We start from the raw sequence: 20,673 nt of genomic DNA, 5'->3' as shown, positions 1-20,673 counted from the left end.
GTGGTGCACATTTTGGGGGGTGAGGTGTTTTTGGATACAGCGGATGCGAAGGACATTCCAGGTGTTGGTGTCTGCAAGGACATCTCCACCTGCTTCCTAGCCTCCCTGTAGTCCAAATTAGTCTCTGCTCTCACCTTACTGATCTCATACTCCCTCAGGTAGGAAGGGCACTTCCTGTCTGAGGCAGCATGATGACCCGAACAGTGGTAGCATTTTTCCTCAGTTTGTGTGCATTCATCTTCCCTGTGTCCGCTTTGAGCACATTTACAGCATACCTGGGTGTTACGGCAGGCCTTACCAGTGTGTCCAAACCTTTGGCAGTTGAAGCATCGCATGGGAAATGGAATGTATGTTTTTGTTTGGACTCTCTCATATCCTACCAATACATGGGTGGGCCTAACAAGTCCATCAAAAGTCAGTACAGCTGTGGTTGATCGTTTTCTTTCTCCCTCTGCGGTCCTCCTATTAAAGACGAAGGCATCGACGACTCCTTGATCTTTCATGTGGTACTTGATTTCGTCATTACTCATTCCCTGGAATTCGTAGCTGTTAACTACAGCCTTACAGGTATTGAGAAATGCTGGGATATACGGTTCCACTATAGTTGAATGAAAGGTTTTCAGATTCAAGACGTCCCTCATTTGCTTTGCGTCGTTAACAGTAACTTGGAGTTGGCCATTTCTTGTCTTTCGGACTTTCACCACGTCCACTATTTGATCTTTAATGGCCTTCTGGATAATGAACCCATTAATTTTGTCAAACGAGGTGGACGTGTCAACAGTCCGAAAGTGGATTACTCTGGCCTTCTCTGGTGTTATTTCAATGGTACGTCTTTGATGAATGTTTTTGTCGGTGGTCGATTCATTGTCTTTGTCTCTCAGTGGTCTTGGCAGTCTTAGGTCATTTTGATTGATCTCCCGCCTCTGCTTGTCCCTGCCTGGACGAGTAGAGGGGGGCTTGTTGTGGCCCCTCCCAGAGGGCATGGTTGGGGTGGCTGGGAACCACCCCTTAGGTACAGTTTTAATTTGTTTTTTACATGTACTGTAAATTAATTGGTGCACTAAGGTTATTGAAGGCCCTTAGTGCAGAAAAAAAAATCTTTCCTAAGGGCGACCCCCGCATAGTGGTGTGTTTGCACTATCACGGACGTCACTGCTGGATTGGCCCAGGTTTTCCCCGACCCCCACTGGATACACACAATCCCACTCTGTGAGGTGTGCACCACTGGGGGGGCTTTAGCACGAATACTGAAGTATTAAAAATCAGCAGGTGCCTCGGCCAGGGTAAGTAATAGAAAAATAATGTGAAGAGAGAAAGCTCTCCTACCACGTCAGGAAGGACAACAGTTAGCGCTTCCTCTGCAGTTGTGTGGGTCACTCACACTGACTGTGGGGAGGGAAGGCTAACATAGTCAGTCCTGTACGTTCGTGAGGTGTCAAAATTTTTTATGAAAAATGAGCTGTCACTTTTATATATATATATATATATATATATATATATATATATATATATATATATATATATATATATATATATATATATATATATATATATATATATATGTATAACCACAAGGAAAGAAGAAACACGAGCCCAAGCTTTCGTGTAACTCACATCTTCAGGGTGAACAGACTAAAGAGAATGTTGTTGTTGTTGTTGAGATTGTCGGACCGTAGTCCGACACGGGCCTTTGCCTATAGGCGGCCCGTTTGGTGGTTCCGGCTGGAGCTCCAGGAGCAGCCAGACCGGATTGGGATTGGAGGTGGTCCCACCTGCAGATTGGAGGGATACTGCAGGTTGCAAGTGTGAGCGGACCCCCGATCAGTGGACGCTTACCACCAACCCCCACTCTTGGACGTGGTCAGTTTCGGAGTGGCGCGCCCCCCGAACTGGGGTCCGCACTTGCTGGGAGAGGATGCTTTCTAAGCTATCTGGGTGGTGGGTATCGTGTGATGACCCGGAGTAGGTGGTGAATGTGGTCTGTTTGGGCCTTTCGGGTTAGAGTGGCCGCTGGTGTTGTGTGTGTTTCTTGGGAGATTTGAGTTCTGTTTCGGAGGCTTTGTGTGACCTCGCATTCGAGGAGATAGTGTTCAAGTGGGTTGGCTGCTGGCTCCTGACAGTAGGTGCATTCCATGACGTCATTTCCGATCATCTGCCAGGAGCACTTGTACCCTAGTCGTAGTCGATGAAGGCTGACTTGGGTTTGTCTTGGAGTTTTCTTGTCAGCGAAAGGTGGTTCCCCTTTTGTGGCCGCCAGGTACCATTTGGCTGATTGGGAACCAGCGTTGAATGCATGAAGGAAGCTCTTTTTGATGTGGAGCTTGCTAGTCTTTCTGAGGTGATTCTTGATCTGTTGCACGCTTGCTGGAACTTGGATGTGTACGCTACTAGAACGTGTAGCTGCCTTGGCTGCTTCGTCTGCCACGTCGTTTCCTCCGATCCCTACATGACTGGGAATCCAGTGTAAGACGACTGGGCGGTTTTGGCTTTGGAGTTCCTGTAGCTGTGCGAGGATCGAGGTAATGATGTGGACGTTGTCTCTTGGTTGACTGTGTTGCAGCGCCTGCATGGCCGATCTCGAGTCCGTGTGAATTATGATGGACTTGTTGTGTTGTGTTGCAGCGTGTTGTAGGGCCTTTGAGATTGCTACCAGCTCTGTTTGTAGGGTGGAGTAGTCATTGGAAAGTCTCCATCAGAGGGTCTGACCTTGGGTGTAGAAGGCCGCTCCGGATCTATGATGTTTTGGGTCCACCGAACCGTCTGTGAAGTATGATGCTGCATCAGCCGGTGGCTATGGCTTGGAGAGTTATTTTTTTCAGGTCCTCCTTCTGGAGGTTGGCTTTACTATCGCCTAGGTCGGTGATTTTGAATGTGGCTGGTGGAGGGCTCCATGGTGGAGGAACAACGTAACCATTGTCTCGTGTGTCTTGGTTGTTCTTGACGGGTGTTTCTGCTTGCAGGTGTCGGATGACCTCGCTTGCCTCGTGCGACCAGGTGGCCCCTCGCACTCTGTGGTCGAGGTGGAGGGAGGCACTGATTCGGATTTTGGCAACTGTGGGCTTATCTGATCTACAGATTTTGGCGAGGAGACCGGCTGTCACCTGCTTGACTCGTACTGCCAGGGGTGGTAGTTCGGTTTCCATTTACAAATTGCAAATTCTTGTCCACATGGGTGCTCCGAGCATGGTCCTGAAAGCATTATTTTGGATGACTTCTAGCTTAGCTATTTGGTCTTCTCTCAGTCCAATGAGTGCTGGAGCACTGTAATCTACCAGCGATCTGATGGCGGCCGTGTAGTAGGCTTTGAGCACATGAAGGTTTGCTCCTGCGGATTTGTTGGTGAGCGACCTCATTATATTGTGTCTGCTCTTCGTCCTGTGCCTGAGATACTCGAGTTGCGGCTTGAAGGTGAGTTTCTGGTCAAACCAGATTCCAAGACACTGGTGGGTGTTGGTCCAGACTACCGGCGTGTTTTGTATGGAGAGCATCTTGTCTGGTGTGTCTGTGCAGATGGCCATCGCTTTCGACTTGGCTGGATTTATCTTGAGTCCAAGTCTGTTGCACTCCTCTTCTATAAGTTGGAGTGCGTGTTGCGTGTTGGCTAGTCTGTTTGATCCTCTTACTATAAGCTGTAAGTCGTCTGCATAGCATAGGAGCTTGGCTGTTTGTCTGAAAGGAAGTTTGACTAGATTTTCCATCAGGACATTGAACAGCATTGGACTGAGGATGCCTCCTTGTGGGGTTCCGTTTTCATGGACCCTGTAGCTTGAGGTTGCTCCCTGGAAGCGTACTCTTGCTTCTCTCTGTGTGAGGTAGTTCTGGATCCACCCCAGCAACCTTCCTTTGACGCCTTTTTCAGCGAGCGTCGTTGTAATGGCCAGTGGATTTGCTAGTTCGAAGGCCTTTTCCAGGTCGAGGAAGACCACCAGAGCTGGTTTGTAGTCCACTGTGCTGAGTATCTCGGCGATGTTGTTGCCTGTGCCGGTGTTCTCGGTGTAAGCAAAGATGTGAGGGTGTGGGCTGCCTACTTTCCACTTGAGTCGGTTGAGAGCCATTCTTTCTCCCGTCTTCGCTATGCAGCTGAGAAGGGAGATGGGCCTCGGTTTGTCTGGTTCTCTGGGCTTCGGAATGGGCTGTATATCTGCCTTCTTCCATTCCGGTGGGAGTCTTTGTGCTGTCCACGAAGCATTGATGGCTTGCAGCAGAGCCTCGTGTCCGGCTGTACCGGCATGAGAAAGCATGGAGTAGGTTATCCTGTCGGCCCCTGGAGCTGTGTCCTTGCTTCGTTTTGGCGACTTCTGGAGTTCTTGCTGGTTGAAAGGTCTGTCAGTGTCATCTTCACTGTTGCAGGCCTCTTCGATCATCTGGAGTCTGACCTGTCGCAGACGCCGTTGTGTCTCCTCCGCCTGTCTCGGGAGGTTTTTCGTTGCTGCTCGGTCAGAGAACAGTTTTGCAAGTCTCTCGGCTTCCTCTTCTGGGTTGGGATGGGTTGGTGGTGGTGGTGTTGCCTTCCCAGATGCCCTTCGGATCTGGGCCCACATCTTGCCAAGGAAGGTGTGCTCGTTCAGTTCGGAGCACCACTTGAGCCAGCTTACGTTTTTTATTTCTTCCTTCTCCTCCCTGGTATCCTTAACTATGACTTGCAGGAGATGTCTGTTTGTTTCCGTGGGATGTCTCCTGTAGTTTCTTCGGGCCATGTTCACTCTGTGGTTGAGTTCTTTCACCCTGGGACAGTAGTACCAGTAATCATTGTACTGTCTTGATGTGGGTTTTGTTTTTGGGATAGCCTCTTCTGCCGCTTGGTGAAACGCCTCGACCAATTGGTGGTGGAGGGTTGTCTCATCCACGGGTGCTGCGCCGGCCGGCTGTGATTTTTCGCGCCACTTAGCCAGGTGTTTCTTAAAGAGTCCCCAGTCTGCCTTTTGGGTATTGTATCTCCATCTCGGGGGGGGGGTGGAGTGGGGAGTTTGTTCACCTTCAGCGTTGTTAGGGTGGCGAAGTGGTCGCTGGTCAGCGTGGGGTGTATCTGCCAGGAGGCTGAAGGCTGTAGTGCACTGGAGACGAAGGTTAGATCTAGCCTTCCTCCCCTAGTGTGGGTGGGCTCTCCGGTGTTCAGGAGGCAGATCTCGGGTGTATCTTGAAAGGTGGTGTATAGGTGTAGGCCGTCTTCATTTGTGGGGCTTGCCGAGCTTAGGAAGGGATGATGTGCGTTGAAATCCCCTCCTATGAGTGGCGTGGTCAGCGGCCGAAGCAAATAATTGAGTCACCTCCAGTGAGCCCCTTGGGTTCTTGTAGATGTTGTGAACAGTTAATTCCCGTTCTTGGAGGGTTACTTTGACGGCCTGTGTCTCGATGTTTTCCCCACATGGAAATTGCTGCGTGACATCGGCGGAGTGTATGCTTGACTTGACCAAGATCATACATCCTCTTGTTGACGCCTGCGTGAAATGCCTCCTGTATGTCTTGTAACCGCTGAATTTGAAACAGTGGTGTTCTTGTAGAAGTGTTTCTTGTAGGAGTATGATGTCAAGCTTGTCCTTGGCTGCTGCTTCTTGTAGGAGGTGTTTCTTGTTTTTGATGCCCTGAGCATTCCATGTTAGGATGTTCAGGGTGCTGATGTTTTCCACCACTGTTTCATCGGGGACTTCTGGTGGTCCTCGATGGAGATGTCCAAGTTCGATTCCAACTGGATCAGGTTCATATCTTCGTGTTCTGTGGTTTTTGCCTTCTGGGCCGTGGTTCGGTTCAGGGGAGTTGAAACGTCCAGTTTCTTTCTGGGAGCTGTCGGTATCTTGGGTTCTCTGGTGGCCTTCTTCGGTGTAGAGTGTACCTCGGCTGTCACTCGTGTGATGACCGGCGTGGCTTCCTCCACTGAGGTGGCTGGAGCTGTGGCGACTTGCCCGAGGACGCTCCCCATGAGTGTTTGGAGCTGTGTGGGTTGGATCTTGTGGCCCAGTAGTCCGGCTAGGCCTCCGCGAAGGTTGTCAGTACCTTGGCTAGGTCTGATACGTGTATCATTCCTTCTGGTGCCTTGGTGTGTGCTTCTTTTGTCTTGCTCGTGGTTGTCGTTGTCTGCTGCTTGGGTGGCTGAGGTGTGGCTGTAGTGAGGCCAGGAAACTGGGCTGCACTTTGGGTGTTGACCGGCTGAGGAGGTTGTCTTTGTTGTTTTGGCCTTTGGGTTCCCCACACGAAGGTACTTGGTGGGGCTGGTGTGTGGGCGGTGGGGGCCGGTCTTGCTGCTGGTCGGTTTGCCTGGACCCTCTTTGTTCTCTCGGAGCATCCAGGATTCCAGGCGTGGTGTTTGCCCCCGCAGTTGGCACACTTGGGGGCAATTTTTTCCCCATTTTTCAACTTGGTGAGGCAGGAGTGTGTGCCGTGCTTCTGTGCGCAGACTGCGCAGATTTACTTGTACGTGCACCTTGTCTGATGGTGCCCGTATTTCTGGCACCTGAAGCACCGCAGGGGCTCTAGGACGAAGGGCCTCACTTCGTAGATCCCCCAGGTTTTGAGGTCTATGGTGCTGGGGGGTGAGCCGTAGTGCGTTATGAGCACTTGTTGGTGGTGGCCGTCTTGTCGGACAGGGGAGAGCATCTCTCGGCTTTTAAGATCTTCGGGTGGTTCTCCAGGGGTTCGAGAGGTAGTTCCTTTGGGTACCGGAGGACTACCGACTTCATCAGTTTCTGGGCGGGGTCTAGCTTGGTTGATGCAACGGTGGTGGTGTTTTGCAGGTAAGTGTCGAGGGTGGTGGCGGAGTCCTTGTCTTTGGGGTGAACGATCATCTCCCACTTTAGGTTGGGCCGCACTGAGTACTTGGCCAGTGGATTTAGCTTTTTCATCTCTGTGATGGCGGCATATGTGATTTTTGTGTCCGTTTTCGTGATCCGGAATTTTGGCAGTGTCGTTGGAGGTGAGCTGGTGGTGGTGATGGGTGCCTTTTGGGCTGCTTGACGGCATTCGTTTCCCGAAAAAGCACGTCGGCGTTTCTTGTTTTCTACCTTCGTCCAGTTGTCCTCAGTGGCGGTAGCAGTGGTGGTGGAGTTGTTGGAGGTGGTGGCAGTGTTCCTACTTTTCAGGGCTTCATTGAAGGCGCGTAACTGGTCCGCTTTCTCTGTGCGGAGCCTGTCGTAGTTCGGGTCGTCAGGTTGGCGGTTCAGGCGGGGGTCGCGGTTAGGAGGGCGTACGCGCTCCATAACCGTTTTTTTTTTTTTTTTTTAGATCCTACCTATTCCGGTTGAGTAAATAGCAGAGGAATTTCAGCACTCCCCACTGGCTGGTGGTCGTAGAGTGGTTCCTGAGCTTCTCTCCCGGAGCCCCGTTGGGGAAGCCTACTTCCTAGAGTGTGACTGCTCACTCTATACGGAGCTGGTGTGCCTATTTGGGAAGGATACATCATACCTCTTCCAGGTGGACCCGGGCACGATCAGCTGGCTTTCCAAGACTGCTTATTATGATTTTGCTCCAACCCCCCTTTCGTGTTCACACCCCTGGAGGGAGGTGAACAGTTACAGGGGGGACCGCAGGACGAATACACTTTTGAGGGTGCAAGTCCCTAGGCCAGAGCGAAAAAGGAAAAATAGTAGTAGAAGGAAAAGAGCTCAAACCACGCCGGGAATATCGCACTATAACTGCTCTCCAGCTGGAGTGTGGGTCACTTACACCACCAGTGGGGAGGGCAAGCTAATGCTCGATAAACCGAGAACGCTCGTGAGTTGTTGTGGACGATGACAGTCGTGGGTGGTCCGGTCCGGGAGGATGGCCAACAATGGCACAAGGGAGAGGGCGGTCTTCACAGTTCCGGGTCCAGCAGGAGGTCTTGTTGAGAGGTCTTCTTAGTTCAGGAGCGATGTGAGAAGTGGCGGTCCAGTCAGTTGTTTGTTGTTGTTGTAGAGATTGTCGGACCGTAGTCCGACACGGGCCTTTGCCTATAGGCGGCCCGTTTGGTGGTTCCGGCTGGAGCTCCAGGAGCAGCCAGACCGGATTGGGATTGGAGGTGGTCCCACCTGCAGATTGGAGGGATACTGCAGGTTGCAAGTGTGAGCGGACCCCGATCAGTGGACGCTTACCACCAGCCCCCACTCTTGGACGTGGTCAGCTTCGGAGTGGCGCGCCCCCCGAACTGGGGTCCGCACTTGCTGGGAGAGGATGCTTTCTAAGCTATCTGGGTGGTGGGTATCGTGTGATGACCCGGAGTAGGTGGTGAATGTGGTCTGTTTGGGCCTTTCGGGTTAGAGTGGCCGCTGGTGTTGTGTGTGTTTCTTGGGAGATTTGAGTTCTGTTTCGGAGGCTTTGTGTGACCTCGCATTCGAGGAGATAGTGTTCAAGTGGGTTGGCTGCTGGCTCCTGACAGTAGGTGCAATCCATGACGTCATTTCCGATCATCTGCCAGGAGCACTTGTACCCTAGTCGTAGTCGATGAAGGCTGACTTGGGTTTGTCTTGGAGTTTTCTTGTCAGCGAAAGGTGGTTCCCCTTTTGTGGCCGCCAGGTACCATTTGGCTGATTGGGAACCAGCGTTGAGTGCATGAAGGAAGCTCTTTTTGATGTGGAGCTTGGTAGTCTTTCTGAGGTGATTCTTGATCTGTTGCACACTTGCTGGAACTTGGATGTGTACGCTACTAGAACGTGTAGCTGCCTTGGCTGCTTCGTCTGCCACGTCGTTTCCTCCGATCCCTACATGACTGGGAATCCAGTGTAAGACGACTGGTCGGTTTTGGCTTTGGAATTCCTGTAGCTGTGCGAGGATCGAGGTGATGATGTGGACGTTGTCTCTTGGTTGACTGTGTTGCAGCGCCTGCATGGCCGATTTCGAGTCCGTGTGAATTATGACGGACTTGTTGTGTTGTGTTGCAGCGTGTTGTAGGGCCTTTGAGATTGCTACCAGTTCTGTTTGTAGGGTGGAGCAGTCGTTGGAAAGTCTCCATTGGAGGGTCTGACCTTGGGTGTAGAAGGCCGCTCCGGATCTATGATGTTTTGGGTCCACCGAGCCGTCTGTGAAGTATGATGCTGCATCAGCCGGTGTCTCGGTGGCTATGGCTTCGAGAGTTATTTTTTTGAGGTCCTCCTTCTGGAGGTTGGCTTTACTATCGCCTAGGTCGGTAAATTTGAGTGTGGCTGGTGGAGGGCTCCATGGTGGAGGAACAGCGTAACCATTGTCTCGTGTGTCTTGGTTGTTCTTGACGAGTGTTTCTGCTTGCAGGTGTCGGATGACCTCGCTTGCCTCGTGCGACCAGGTGGCCCCTCGCACTCTGTGGTCGAGGTGGAGGGAGGCACTGATTCGAATCTTGGCAACTGTGGGCTTGTCTGCTCTACAGATTTTGGCGAGGAGACCGGCTGTCACCTGCTTGACTCGTACTGCCAGGGGTGGTAGCTCGGTTTCCATTTGCAGATTGCAAATTCTGGTCCACATGGGTGCTCCGAGCATGGTCCTGAGAGCATTGTTTTGAATGACTTCTAGCTTAGCTATTTGGTCTTCTCTCAGTCCAATGAGTGCTGGAGCACTGTAATCTACCAGCGATCTGATGGCGGCTGTGTAGTAGGCTTTGAGCACATGAAGGTTTGCTCCTGCGGATTTGCTGGTGAGCGACCTCATTATATTGTGTCTGCTCTTCGTCCTGTGCCTGAGATACTCGAGTTGCGGCTTGAAGGTGAGTTTCTGGTCAAACCAGATTCCAAGACACTGGTGGGCGTTGGTCCAGACTACCGGCGTGTTTTGTATGGAGAGCATCTTGTCTGGTGTGTCTGTGCAGATGGCCATCGCTTTCGACTTGGCTGGATTTATCTTGAGTCCAAGTCTGTTGCACTCCTCTTCTATAAGTTGGAGTGCGTGTTGCGTGTTGGCTAGTCTGTTCGATCCTCTTACTATAAGCTGTAAGTCGTCTGCATAGCATAGGAGCTTGGCTGTTTGTCTGAAAGGAAGTTTGACTAGATTTTCCATCAGGACATTGAACAGCATTGGACTGAGGATGCCTCCTTGTGGGGTTCCGTTTTCATGGACCCTGTAGCTTGAGGTTGCTCCCTGAAAGCGTACTCGTGCTTCTCTCTGTGTGAGGTAGTTCTGGATCCACCCCAGCAACCTTCCTTTGACGCCTTTTTTAGCGAGCGTAGTTGTAATGGCCAAAGGATTTGCTAGTTCGAAGGCTTTCTCCAGGTCGAGGAAGACCACCAGAGCTGGTTTGTTGTCCACTGTGCTGAGTATCTCGGCGATGTTGTTGCCTGTGCCGGTGTTCTCGGTGTAAGCAAAGATGTGAGGGTGTGGGCTGCCTACTTTCCACTTGAGTCGGTTGAGAGCCATTCTTTCTCCCGTCTTCGCTATGCAGCTGAGAAGGGAGATGGGCCTCGGTTTGTCTGGTTCTCTGGGCTTCGGAATGGGCTGTATATCTGCCTTCTTCCATTCCGGTGGGAGTCTTTGTGCTGTCCACGAAGCATTGATGGCTTGCAGCAGAGCCTCGTGTCCGGCTGTACCGGCATGAGAAAGCATGGAGTAGGTTATCCTGTCGGCCCCTGGAGCTGTGTCCTTGCTTCGTTTTAGCGACTTCTGGAGTTCTTGCTGGTTGAAAGGTCTGTCAGTGTCATCTTCACTGTTGCAGGCCTCTTCGATCATCTGGAGTCTGACCTGTCGCAGACGCCGTTGTGTCTCCTCCGCCTGTCTCGGGAGGTTTTTCGTTGCTGCTCGGTCAGAGAACAGTTTTGCAAGTCTCTCGGCTTCCTCTTCTGGGTTGGGATGGGTTGGTGGTGGTGGTGTTGCCTTCCCAGATGCCCTTCGGATCTGGGCCCACATCTTGCCAAGGGAGGTGTGCTCGTTCAGTTCGGAGCACCACTTGAGCCAGCTTACGTTTTTTATTTCTTCCTTCTCCTCCCTGGTATCCTTAACTATGACTTGCAGGAGATGTCTGTTTGTTTCCGTGGGATGTCTCCTGTAGTTTCTTCGGGCCATGTTCACTCTGTGGTTGAGTTCTTTCACCCTGGGACAGTAGTACCAGTAATCATTGTACTGTCTTGATGTGGGTTTTGTTTTTGGGATAGCCTCTTCTGCCGCTTGGTGAAACGCCTCGACCAATTGGTGGTGGAGGGTTGTCTCATCCACGGGTGCTGCGCCGGCCGGCTGTGATTTTTCGCGCCACTTAGCCAGGTGTTTCTTAAAGAGTCCCCAGTCTGCCTTTTGGGTATTGTATCTCCATCTCGGGGGGGGTGGAGTGGGGAGTTTGTTCACCTTCAGCGTTGTTAGGGTGGCGAAGTGGTCGCTGGTCAGCGTGGGGTGTATCTGCCAGGAGGCCGAAGGCTGTAGTGCACTGGAGACGAAGGTTAGATCTAGCCTTCCTCCCCTAGTGTGGGTGGGCTCTCCGGTGTTCAGGAGGCAGATCTCGGGTGTATCTTGAAAGGTGGTGTATAGGTGTAGGCCGTCTTCATTTGTGGGGCTTGCCGAGCTTAGGAAGGGATGATGTGCGTTGAAATCCCCTCCTATGAGTGTGGCGTGGTCAGCGGCCGAAGCAAATAATTGAGTAACCTCCAGTGAGCCCCTTGGGTTCTTGTAGATGTTGTGAACAGTTAATTCCCGTTCTTGGAGGGTTACTTTGACGGCCTGTGTCTCGATGTTTTCCCCACATGGAAATTGCTGCGTGACATCGGCGGAGGGTATGCTTGACTTGACCAAGATCATACATCCTCTTGTTGACGCCTGCGTGAAATGCCTCCTGTATGTCTTGTAACCACTGAATTTGAAACAGTGGTGTTCTTGTAGAAGTGTTTCTTGTAGCAGTATGATGTCAAGCTCGTCCTTGGCTGCTGCTTCTTGTAGGAGGTGTTTCTTGTTTTTGATGCCCTGAGCATTCCATGTTAGGATGTTCAGGGTGCTGATGTTTTCCACCACTGTTTCATCGGGGACTTCTGGTGGTCCTCGATGGAGATGTCCAAGTTCGATTCCAACTGGATCAGGTTCATATCTTCGTGTTCTGTGGTTTTTGCCTTCTGGGCCGTGGTTCGGTTCAGGGGAGTTGAAACGTCCAGTTTCTTTCTGGGAGCTGTCGGTATCTTGGGTTCTCTGGTGGCCTTCTTCGGTGTAGAGTGTACCTCGGCTGTCACTCGTGTGAGGACCGGCGTGGCTTCCTCCACTGAGGTGGCTGGAGCTGTGGCGACTTGCCCGAGGACGCTCCCCATGAGTGTTTGGAGCTGTGTGGGTTGGATCTTGTGGCCCAGTAGTCCGGCTAGGCCCTCCGCGAAGGTTGTCAGTACCTTGGCTAGGTCTGATACGTGTATCATTCCTTCTGGTGCCTTGGTGTGTGCTTCTTTTGTCTTTCTCGTGGTTGTCGTTGTCTGCTGCTTGGGTGGCTGAGGTGTGGCCGTAGTGAGGCCAGGAAACTGGGCTGCACTTTGGGTGTTGACCGGCTGAGGAGGTTGTCTTTGTTGTTTTGGCCTTTGGGTTCCCCACACGAAGGTACTTGGTGGGGCTGGTGTGTAGGCGGTGGGGGCCGGTCTTGCTGCTGGTCGGTTTGCCTGGACCCTCTTTGTTCTCTCGGAGCATCCAGGATTCCAGGCGTGGTGTTTGCCCCCGCAGTTGGCACACTTGGGGGCAATTTTTTCCCCATTTTTCAACTTGGTGAGGCAGGAGTGTGTGCCGTGCTTCTGTGCGCAGACTGCGCAGATTTCCTTGTACGTGCACCTTGTCTGATGGTGCCCGTATTTCTGGCATCTGAAGCACCGCAGGGGCTCTGGGACGAAGGGCCTCACTTCGTAGATCCCCCAGGTTTTGAGGTCTATGGTGCTGGGGGGTGAGCCGTAGTGCGTTATGAGCACTTGTTTCGTGGTGGCCGTCTTGTCGGACAGGGGAGAGCATCTCTCGGCTTTTAAGATCTTCGGGTGGTTCTCCAGGGGTTCGAGAGGTAGTTCCTTTGGGTACCGGAGGACTACCGACTTCATCAGTTTCTGGGCGGGGTCTAGCTTGGTTGATGCAACGGTGGTGGTGTTTTGCAGGTAAGTGTCGAGGGTGGTGGCGGAGTCCTTGTCTTTGGGGTGAACGATCATCTCCCCCTTTAGGTTGGGCCGCACTGAGAACTTGGCCAGTGGATTTAGCTTTTCCATCTCTGTGATGGCGGCATATGTGGTTTTTGTGTCCGTTTTCGTGATCCGGAATTTTGGCAGTGTCGTTGGAGGTGAGCTGGTGGTGGTGATGGGTGCCTTTTGGGCTGCTTGACGGCATTCGTTTCCCGAAAAAGCACGTCGGCGTTTCTTGTTTTCTACCTTCGTCCAGTTGTCCTCAGTGGCGGTAGCAGTGGTGGTGGAGTTGTTGGAGGTGGTGGCAGTGTTCCTACTTTTCAGGGCTTCATTGAAGGCGCGTAACTGGTCCGCTTTCTCTGTGCGGAGCCTGTCGTAGTTCGGGTCGTCAGGTTGGCGGTTCAGGCGGGGGTCGCGGTTAGGAGGGCGTACGCGCTCCATAACCGTTTTTTTTTTTTTTTTTTAGATCCTACCTATTCCGGTTGAGTAAATAGCAGAGGAATTTCAGCACTCCCCACTGGCTGGTGGTCGTAGAGTGGTTCCTGAGCTTCTCTCCCGGAGCCCCGTTGGGGAAGCCTACTTCCTAGTGTATGTGACTGCTCACTTATAGACGTGAGCTAAGTGTGCCTATTTGGGAAGGATAAGGATTGCTACCCTCTTTCCAGGTGGACCCGCACGATCACGGTTTTCCTGGAAAGACTCGGCTGGGATGGGTTTTGCTCCAACCCCCTTTCGTGTTCACAATCTCCTGGGAGGGAGGTGAACAGTTACAGGGGGGACCGCAGGACGAATACACTTTTGAGGGTGCAGGTCCCTAGGCCAGAGCGAAAAAGGAAAAATAGTAGTAGAAGGAAAAGAGCTCAAACCACGCCGGGAATATCGCGCTATAACTGCTCTCCAGCTGAAGTGTGGGTCACTCACACCACCAGTGGGGAGGGCAAGCTAATGCTCGATAAACCGAGAACGCTCGTGAGTTGTTGTGGACGATGACGGTCGTGGGTGGTCCGGTCCGGGAAGATGGCCAACAATGGTACAAGAGAGAGGGCGGTCTTCACAGTTCCGGGTCCAGCAGGAGGTCTTGTTGAGAGGTCTTCTGAATGACTACGGACTCATTGCCCTCACCAATCTCTACCCAAATACTTTCATTGTCGCTATTTGTTTTAATGTTTGATTTATTGCAGCTTTTTAATGACACCCTGATATACACTGCTACACCGCCCCCTCTCCTTCCTACTCTGTCAAATTTAAATATATATATATATATATATATATATATATATATATATATATATATATATATATATATATATATATATATAATGTGTGTATGTATGTTTCTCTTTAAACAAAATCTATACTGTACACTGGACGTTGAGTTGTCGTTCATTTCTACTAACTTCAATTAACTTCAATGAATATAAAAGTTTGTTAAAGTTTAGTATGATATGTCACGCATTTGTCTGTACATAATAGAGCTCTGCATTCTTAAACAAATTCTTCCAGTAGAATGACCTGAAATCTAGTAATCGAGCGAGAGTAAGAGGAAGATGGGCGGACGAGGTAAAGGATGAGTTCAAGGTGGGTGGGAGGAGCTTGGTGAAGGAACGGGTATAAAGGCCAGTGAAACTCACAGTCCACCATCATCTTCCAGCAGCACCTTCCTCTGGCTGACTCTGCCCTTTACTTCTCTATATTATTCATCTTTCTCTTGAATTAAAACCATGAAGATTATTCTGCTGATGGGTCAGTATAACAGTTATCAGTGAATATACTGTAAACGGACCTTAAAAAAATAATGAAGTTGTAATCACAGATATTTTGATCTTTATGGTATTTTATCAAATGTATCTATCTTTTACAGCACTGATCAGTGTATCTGCCGCTGACAGGCCGTCTAGCAACTACAGAGCCCCTCTTGGAGGTTTCAGTAACGGGTTTGGTGCCTTAAATGGAGCCCCAAGCAACGGATACGAAGCTCCCCCAAGTAACAGGTATGGCCCCCCAAGTGGTTATGGACAAGATGAAATTGCTGCTCTGCTGGAGAGCATCCCTGGTGGTGGCTTCCCTGGTGAAGACTACCCCATTCTGGCTTCTCCACCAAACACTGACTTCTCCTGTGATGACCAGGCGGTGCAAGGCTATTACGCTGATACCGCCTCTGAAGCCGGCTGCCAGGTGTTCCACATTTGCCAGGACCGCGCCCGCAGACGCCAGCAGGACTCCTTCCTCTGTCCCAACGGTACCATCTTCAACCAGCAGTACCTGGTGTGTGACTGGTGGTTCAACGTGGACTGCTCTGAGGCTGAGAACTTCTACTCCGTCAATGAGCTCATCGGCGTCGTCCCCTACGGTGGTTATGGTCCCTCCACCAACGGTAATGGTAATCGTTATGGCCCTAACGGTAACGGGAAGGTAGGCAATGGTAATGGCAACCGCTATAGTTCAAATGGTAACGGAAGAAACGGAAATGCTGTCAACGGTAACGGCTATGGAGCAAACAGTAACGGTGGGAATGGTAATGGTGCCAGCAACGGTTATGGACCTCCAGTTCCTCCACCTACTTCCTATGGAACTCCATTTTAAGATGTTTATAACTTGACACTTGTCTTCTCTCACTCGACTGTCTCTCTGGTAAAATGATTCCCGCATCCACTCAACCATGATCCAAGAGTTTACTGGACTCCCATCTTTGTATATATTTATAATTTATTATCAGTGTGGTTTACCAATGAAAGTTTTCTTCATCATATTTTACTTAATAAAATTTCTAATGATCATATTTTTTTACTTCTTTGTATCCTTCTTGTGTGAATCGAGAACTTTTAAGTCCTAAAATGAAAAGTGTGGTATGCAACAGGGAACTGAATAAGTGAAAAGTCATTATATGGCAAGGACTGATATATGAGTCAGAAGCTTGGACACTTTCAGCAGACACCAGAAAGAGGTTGGAAGCCTTTGAAATGTGGTGTTACAGGTGAATGCTAATGATAAGCTACACTGATAGAAAAACTAATGAAGAAGTACTAAAATTAGCACAAATTTCAAGATAAATACTTGAAATCTACAGGAAAAGAGAAATGAGATACTTTGGTCATATAATTTGAAATGAGGGAATAATATAGAAATATTAATGGACATAGTTGAGGGTAGGAGGGCCAGGGGAAGGTAGAGAATAGGATGGATGAATTAAATTAAAAAGTGTGCCCCAAGGGAGATACAAAACCTTAGATAATTGGTAAAACAGCCCAAGAACGTTTAGAGTGGAAGACTGTGGTCGCCAAACTCCAGATATGAGGATGGTACTCTGATTGATTGATTGATACAATATACAAGATACAATATAAGATAGACCAGGTCGACGCTAGACAGGTTAGGAACCTAAATGATAAGACAATTACACTGTAGCATTGACTATTTATTTAACTCCATGAGACAACCTTTACTAATATTTAGATCACTTCCCGAACAACAGTGGTGTTACAAAGGAATCTACACGTCTCCAGATATACCAGTTAAGTGTTACGTGGCCGCAATTAAGACAGCATTTAATTTCTAACCACACCTTCAATATTTTACTTTTCAAACACATTGAGTATTACTCACAACACTGATACTTCTATATGGTAATACAGTAGCGCCGGAGTGGAAAACTCCTCGGTAAATCACAGAAAGAGACTTGTCGTACAGGGCCGGATTCAAGAGTGGGCAAAGTGGGCAGCTGCCCAGGGGCCTTCACAATATGGGGGCCTCCACATATTACAATATTTTATTTATTTGTTTATTCATTTGGATTATTATAATTTTCATTCTTTAAAATTCATTTTTATCTATTCCATCACGTAAAACTATGTTCAGCAAGAAGCGTGATAGAAATTAGGCGAGCTACTCCTTCAAATTCATGAATACCTGGTTTTCCTATGAACCGACTTGAAACCACATGAATGACTCCAGTCATATCTCACTTTTGTGTGTGTGTGTGTGTGTGTGTTGGGAATTTGTACACTATCAACAAATATACAGTTAATTAAAAATTTCTTAATGTTCTAATTTCTTCAATATAACTGCATATGGCTTCAAAATTCTCCAAAGAAGTGTTCAAATTTCAAAAATTTCCCGGGGGCTTGCAGAGCCCCCCGTAACTCCCAGATGTTTAGGCTCGATTTACTTGCCACCCCACCCTCTTGGGTAGTTATAATGAGGGGGGCCTCCAAGAAGAGGCTGCCCATGGGCCTCCACAGGTCTAAATTCGGCACTGTTGTCGTACTTCTTGATTGAATAATTGATTTAATTTGATTTGTCGGCCGTCAACGCCTGTGTCATTACAGCAGTACAATTAATAGTTTCGTTCAGGTGTTGGGACGACCCGTGAAATATCTATAAATGTTTTGTATTCTTTTCAGGTTCTTCTTGTAGATCCTCTTTCACTGGTTGGTTATTCAACGAACAGCTCACATCACATTTTGGGGGTCAGGATATTTACTGAAGTGTCAAAGATGGTGCAAGGACTGCTTGGGTGATTATATTGTACATGGTGTTACGAGTTGGGGATTTAGAATATAGTTAAAAGTCTACCCAGATCCAAACAGGCAACAACAATAAAAAAACTTAAACAAATAAAGACAATCGGACTATAAAAGGGTAAACAAAGGATGCGAGTTTTTGTTGTGTATAATAAAGAACCATAAATTCCTTAACAAAATATTCAGCTTTCTATAATTTACCCTTAACCATACTTAACCTAAACATACGTAACATTGGCTTAACAGTATATACATATTTATACAACATACACAATTCTGAAGCAAGTGGAGGTGGGAAGGCAATATTGGATAACAAATACTTAAGTGCGGAGCTGAGATGTCTGACAAGTAAGGCTGAGTATTGAAGAAGATGGTAGGTAGTCACTGTGCCGTAGGTTTCCAGGATAGGTGATCCTAGTGTGGTCACTTCCCAGAGTGAACTGAACTCTCCTCGATCTGGAGCTGATGAGGAAGACTTGGAGGAGGTGACGCAACAACCAGGATATGGAGAAGGGAAACCCCGGAGTGGTAACTAAGACTAGTCATACTCAGGTTTCGTCCCTAGATGGCGTTGCTCGTGGTGCTGGGTAGGTAGATCATGACAATGGATGGCGTGGTTCGTAAAAGCGGTGGCAGACTATGATAATATAGTAGTTTGTATCATTATCTTTTCCAGCATTCTCCGTAGCGCGGGCGCGAAGGGAGGTGATCACTCTGGTGCGTTTGGAGAAGGTATTTTACTCGAGCGATATGGAGTTCGTGAATCATGTTGTTCACTTTATGCCGGACTTGTAGATTATAGTGGGCTGGTGAGGAGAGCCCAGTGGAAAGACGCTGTTGAGGCCTGTGTTTTGGATGAATGAGCGGTTATGGTCGGTGAAGACTAGGTTACTTGTGGGCGATTGGAGGTAACATCTGAAAACTTTCATTGCCAACATTCAGAACCAGGGCCTTCTTCTTCGGCGGTCGAGTGCGGTCGATGTTTTTACCGGCAGAGCAGGGCGCGTAAGACGGCAGCGGGTCAAGCCAGGAGCATGCTGCCACCTGACACCGCAGCGTCGATTTGCAGATGGAAGGGCAAAGGTAGTCAGGGGGTGGACTACAGGCTTGGAGGCGCAAGTGAAGGCTTTGAGGCGGTGGAAAGATCGGTCGCACCTTCTGGTTCCAGATGGGGCGACTGCAGAACCGGTGGGGCGTTCGTTAGGTCCGGCCACGCGGAGAAGCATTGCAGAACGGATGGTAGTAGCGCCGCGACATCTCTCAGGAAGCGATGAGTTCCTTCTCGCCCTGGAGTGGGGAAGGACAAGAGGTTTTAACGCTTATGTCTCTGGGTTCACTCCATACCATGCCTAAACGATATGTCCCAGGTGTCACTCGATGCCCGGCCAGTGCCAGATTTAGCTTGAGGTTTATGGTGAATCTAGCTCCTGCAGTCGTGCGGAACAGTATTCTAAACGCACCAGACAGCCTGTCTTGTTGTCTGACACTCGCTCACCAGGTTAATATTCAGGTAGGCGAAACAACGTCTACCCAGGGTCTTGAATCAGGAAATTGATTGCCCTTCTGGAATGTGGTTGACATTGAGGAAAAGCCAAAACCATAACCAAAACATTGAAAAGACCAATGGAGTTATAAAATGCGAGATTATTTTGCTCCTCATCCGTGAGTCCAACTTGATAACATCCTTTCAACATGTCCACTGTAGTAATAAATTTTGCACAGGCCTATGCTGTCTATTATATCTTCAATCAAAGGTAGCGGTAGGAGTCTGAGATATATCTGAAGTCCATTTTTACGATAACGGTGCAATAAGAAAACCGTATGCTATTCGGTTTTGGGAATGAGAAGGCAAGCAGTTTGTGGAAGAATCCAGGTTTCAGCTTGTTAGAGTGTTTAATGAAAAAATCCATTCTCTTTTTTCAATCTTCTTTTTAGGCTTTAGGTCGATGCTGATTGCTCAACGGGTCAAAACATCTGAGTGTAAAGCTATTTATCATAAGCTTGGAAGCATATTGCAAAAAACCCTGAGGTCTGACGACCTTTAGGAAAATTTTGAGGACAACCAATGAAGATCTTTTTGCTTTGAGATGGATTCTGACAGAAAACACCATCTTAAGTTGGAAAGCGTGATGTGACTGAAAGAAGAGGGTTTTTTAGGGTGTAGGGAAGTTCAAATTCTCTTAGATCCATGCTGTCCACTGGCTCTGGGCTCCTGACACAAAACCAAAGTAATACAGGAAGAAGCTTCTGTGGGTGTTTTCCTTCCGGACTTCCTGGTTGTAAAAGTTTCTTATTATTAATGTGAATAAGTTGTGAAATCTTTATGATTATATATGGACTTTATATAGTTGTTTATATTGATTTGTTTGATGTACTGTCTCTAGTTAAACTCAATGGGGTGGTAAGCTGAAGATGTGCTAGACTGTCCATTGATTTCGAGGTCTTTTCATCACCTGTTTGAGAAGATTGGTTGTAACGGTGCCCCTGATCGACGGACTTAGAATGCCCATTGAAGTGAAAAGGGTGCAAAAAGGTTTGATTACATTTGAAGTGATGCTGGGATATTAATGGGGAGCGCTGGTATATTTTCATTTGGTTTTCTTACCACGACAAAGTATGATAAGATTTTAGGTACTTTGACACATCCTCTTCCTGCTCCAGCTTTGTAACAGTGCGTTGATGAGCTTTTACAGCAGCCAGGATTCCTAAATGTCCTGAAATACCATCATGTAAGTAAAGGGCAATTAATGCTGGTCTGACTGGAGGAGTGGAATTACACTTGATGTATTTATGACCACGTGTCTAGATGGGTAAGCTCAGGGTCTATAGGCCTTTATCAAAACTCTTTCCTTGATAATAAAAAACACGGAAGGGTAAAGTAAAATCTTAATTTCAACTGCTGCATGATGAAGTTTATTCAAAGATGGATCAGATTGTTAGGCTTTTAATGTGCTCATCTCATTTAATGGTCTTATTGTACAGATTTCTGTGGGTAGGGAAGATATTGGAGGCGGTTTTAGATGAAGAGGGCCTATTCTGCACATTCTGTGACTGGGTGATATAATAAGATGGAAAAGGTGAGGAATAGTTTTTGAAGGCCAGTGGTGGAGCGATTATGCAAGGAGAGCTGACTGTCTTTTATGTTGGGAACCACTTCAGATTCTCCT

At 48.7% G+C, this 20,673-nt stretch overlaps 1 protein-coding gene across 1 annotated transcript; it reads left to right on the top strand.

Moving 5' to 3' along the window:
- Positions 1-14,635: 14,635 nt before the first annotated feature.
- Positions 14,636-15,763, top strand: LOC121873091 (pro-resilin-like). Its single transcript, XM_042376401.1, has 2 exons — positions 14,636-14,729; positions 14,848-15,763. The coding sequence occupies exons 1-2, from the start codon at positions 14,708-14,710 to the stop codon at positions 15,567-15,569; spliced, it is 744 nt and encodes a 247-aa protein (XP_042232335.1). The 5' UTR covers positions 14,636-14,707; the 3' UTR covers positions 15,570-15,763.
- Positions 15,764-20,673: the final 4,910 nt, after the last annotated feature.

Source organism: Homarus americanus, unplaced genomic scaffold (assembly GCF_018991925.1).
Source record: "Homarus americanus isolate GMGI-L3 unplaced genomic scaffold, GMGI_Hamer_2.0 scaffold32929, whole genome shotgun sequence".
NCBI lineage: Eukaryota > Metazoa > Arthropoda > Malacostraca > Decapoda > Nephropidae > Homarus > Homarus americanus.
This window is presented reverse-complemented; position numbering and strand designations above follow the sequence as displayed.

Coding starts and splice junctions, on each gene's coding strand:
- LOC121873091 (XM_042376401.1), top strand. CDS start 14,708: ATGAAGATTATTCTGCTGATGG. Junction 14,730..14,847: donor GAAGATTATTCTGCTGATGG/GTCAGTATAACA, acceptor TATCTTTTACAG/CACTGATCAGTGTATCTGCC.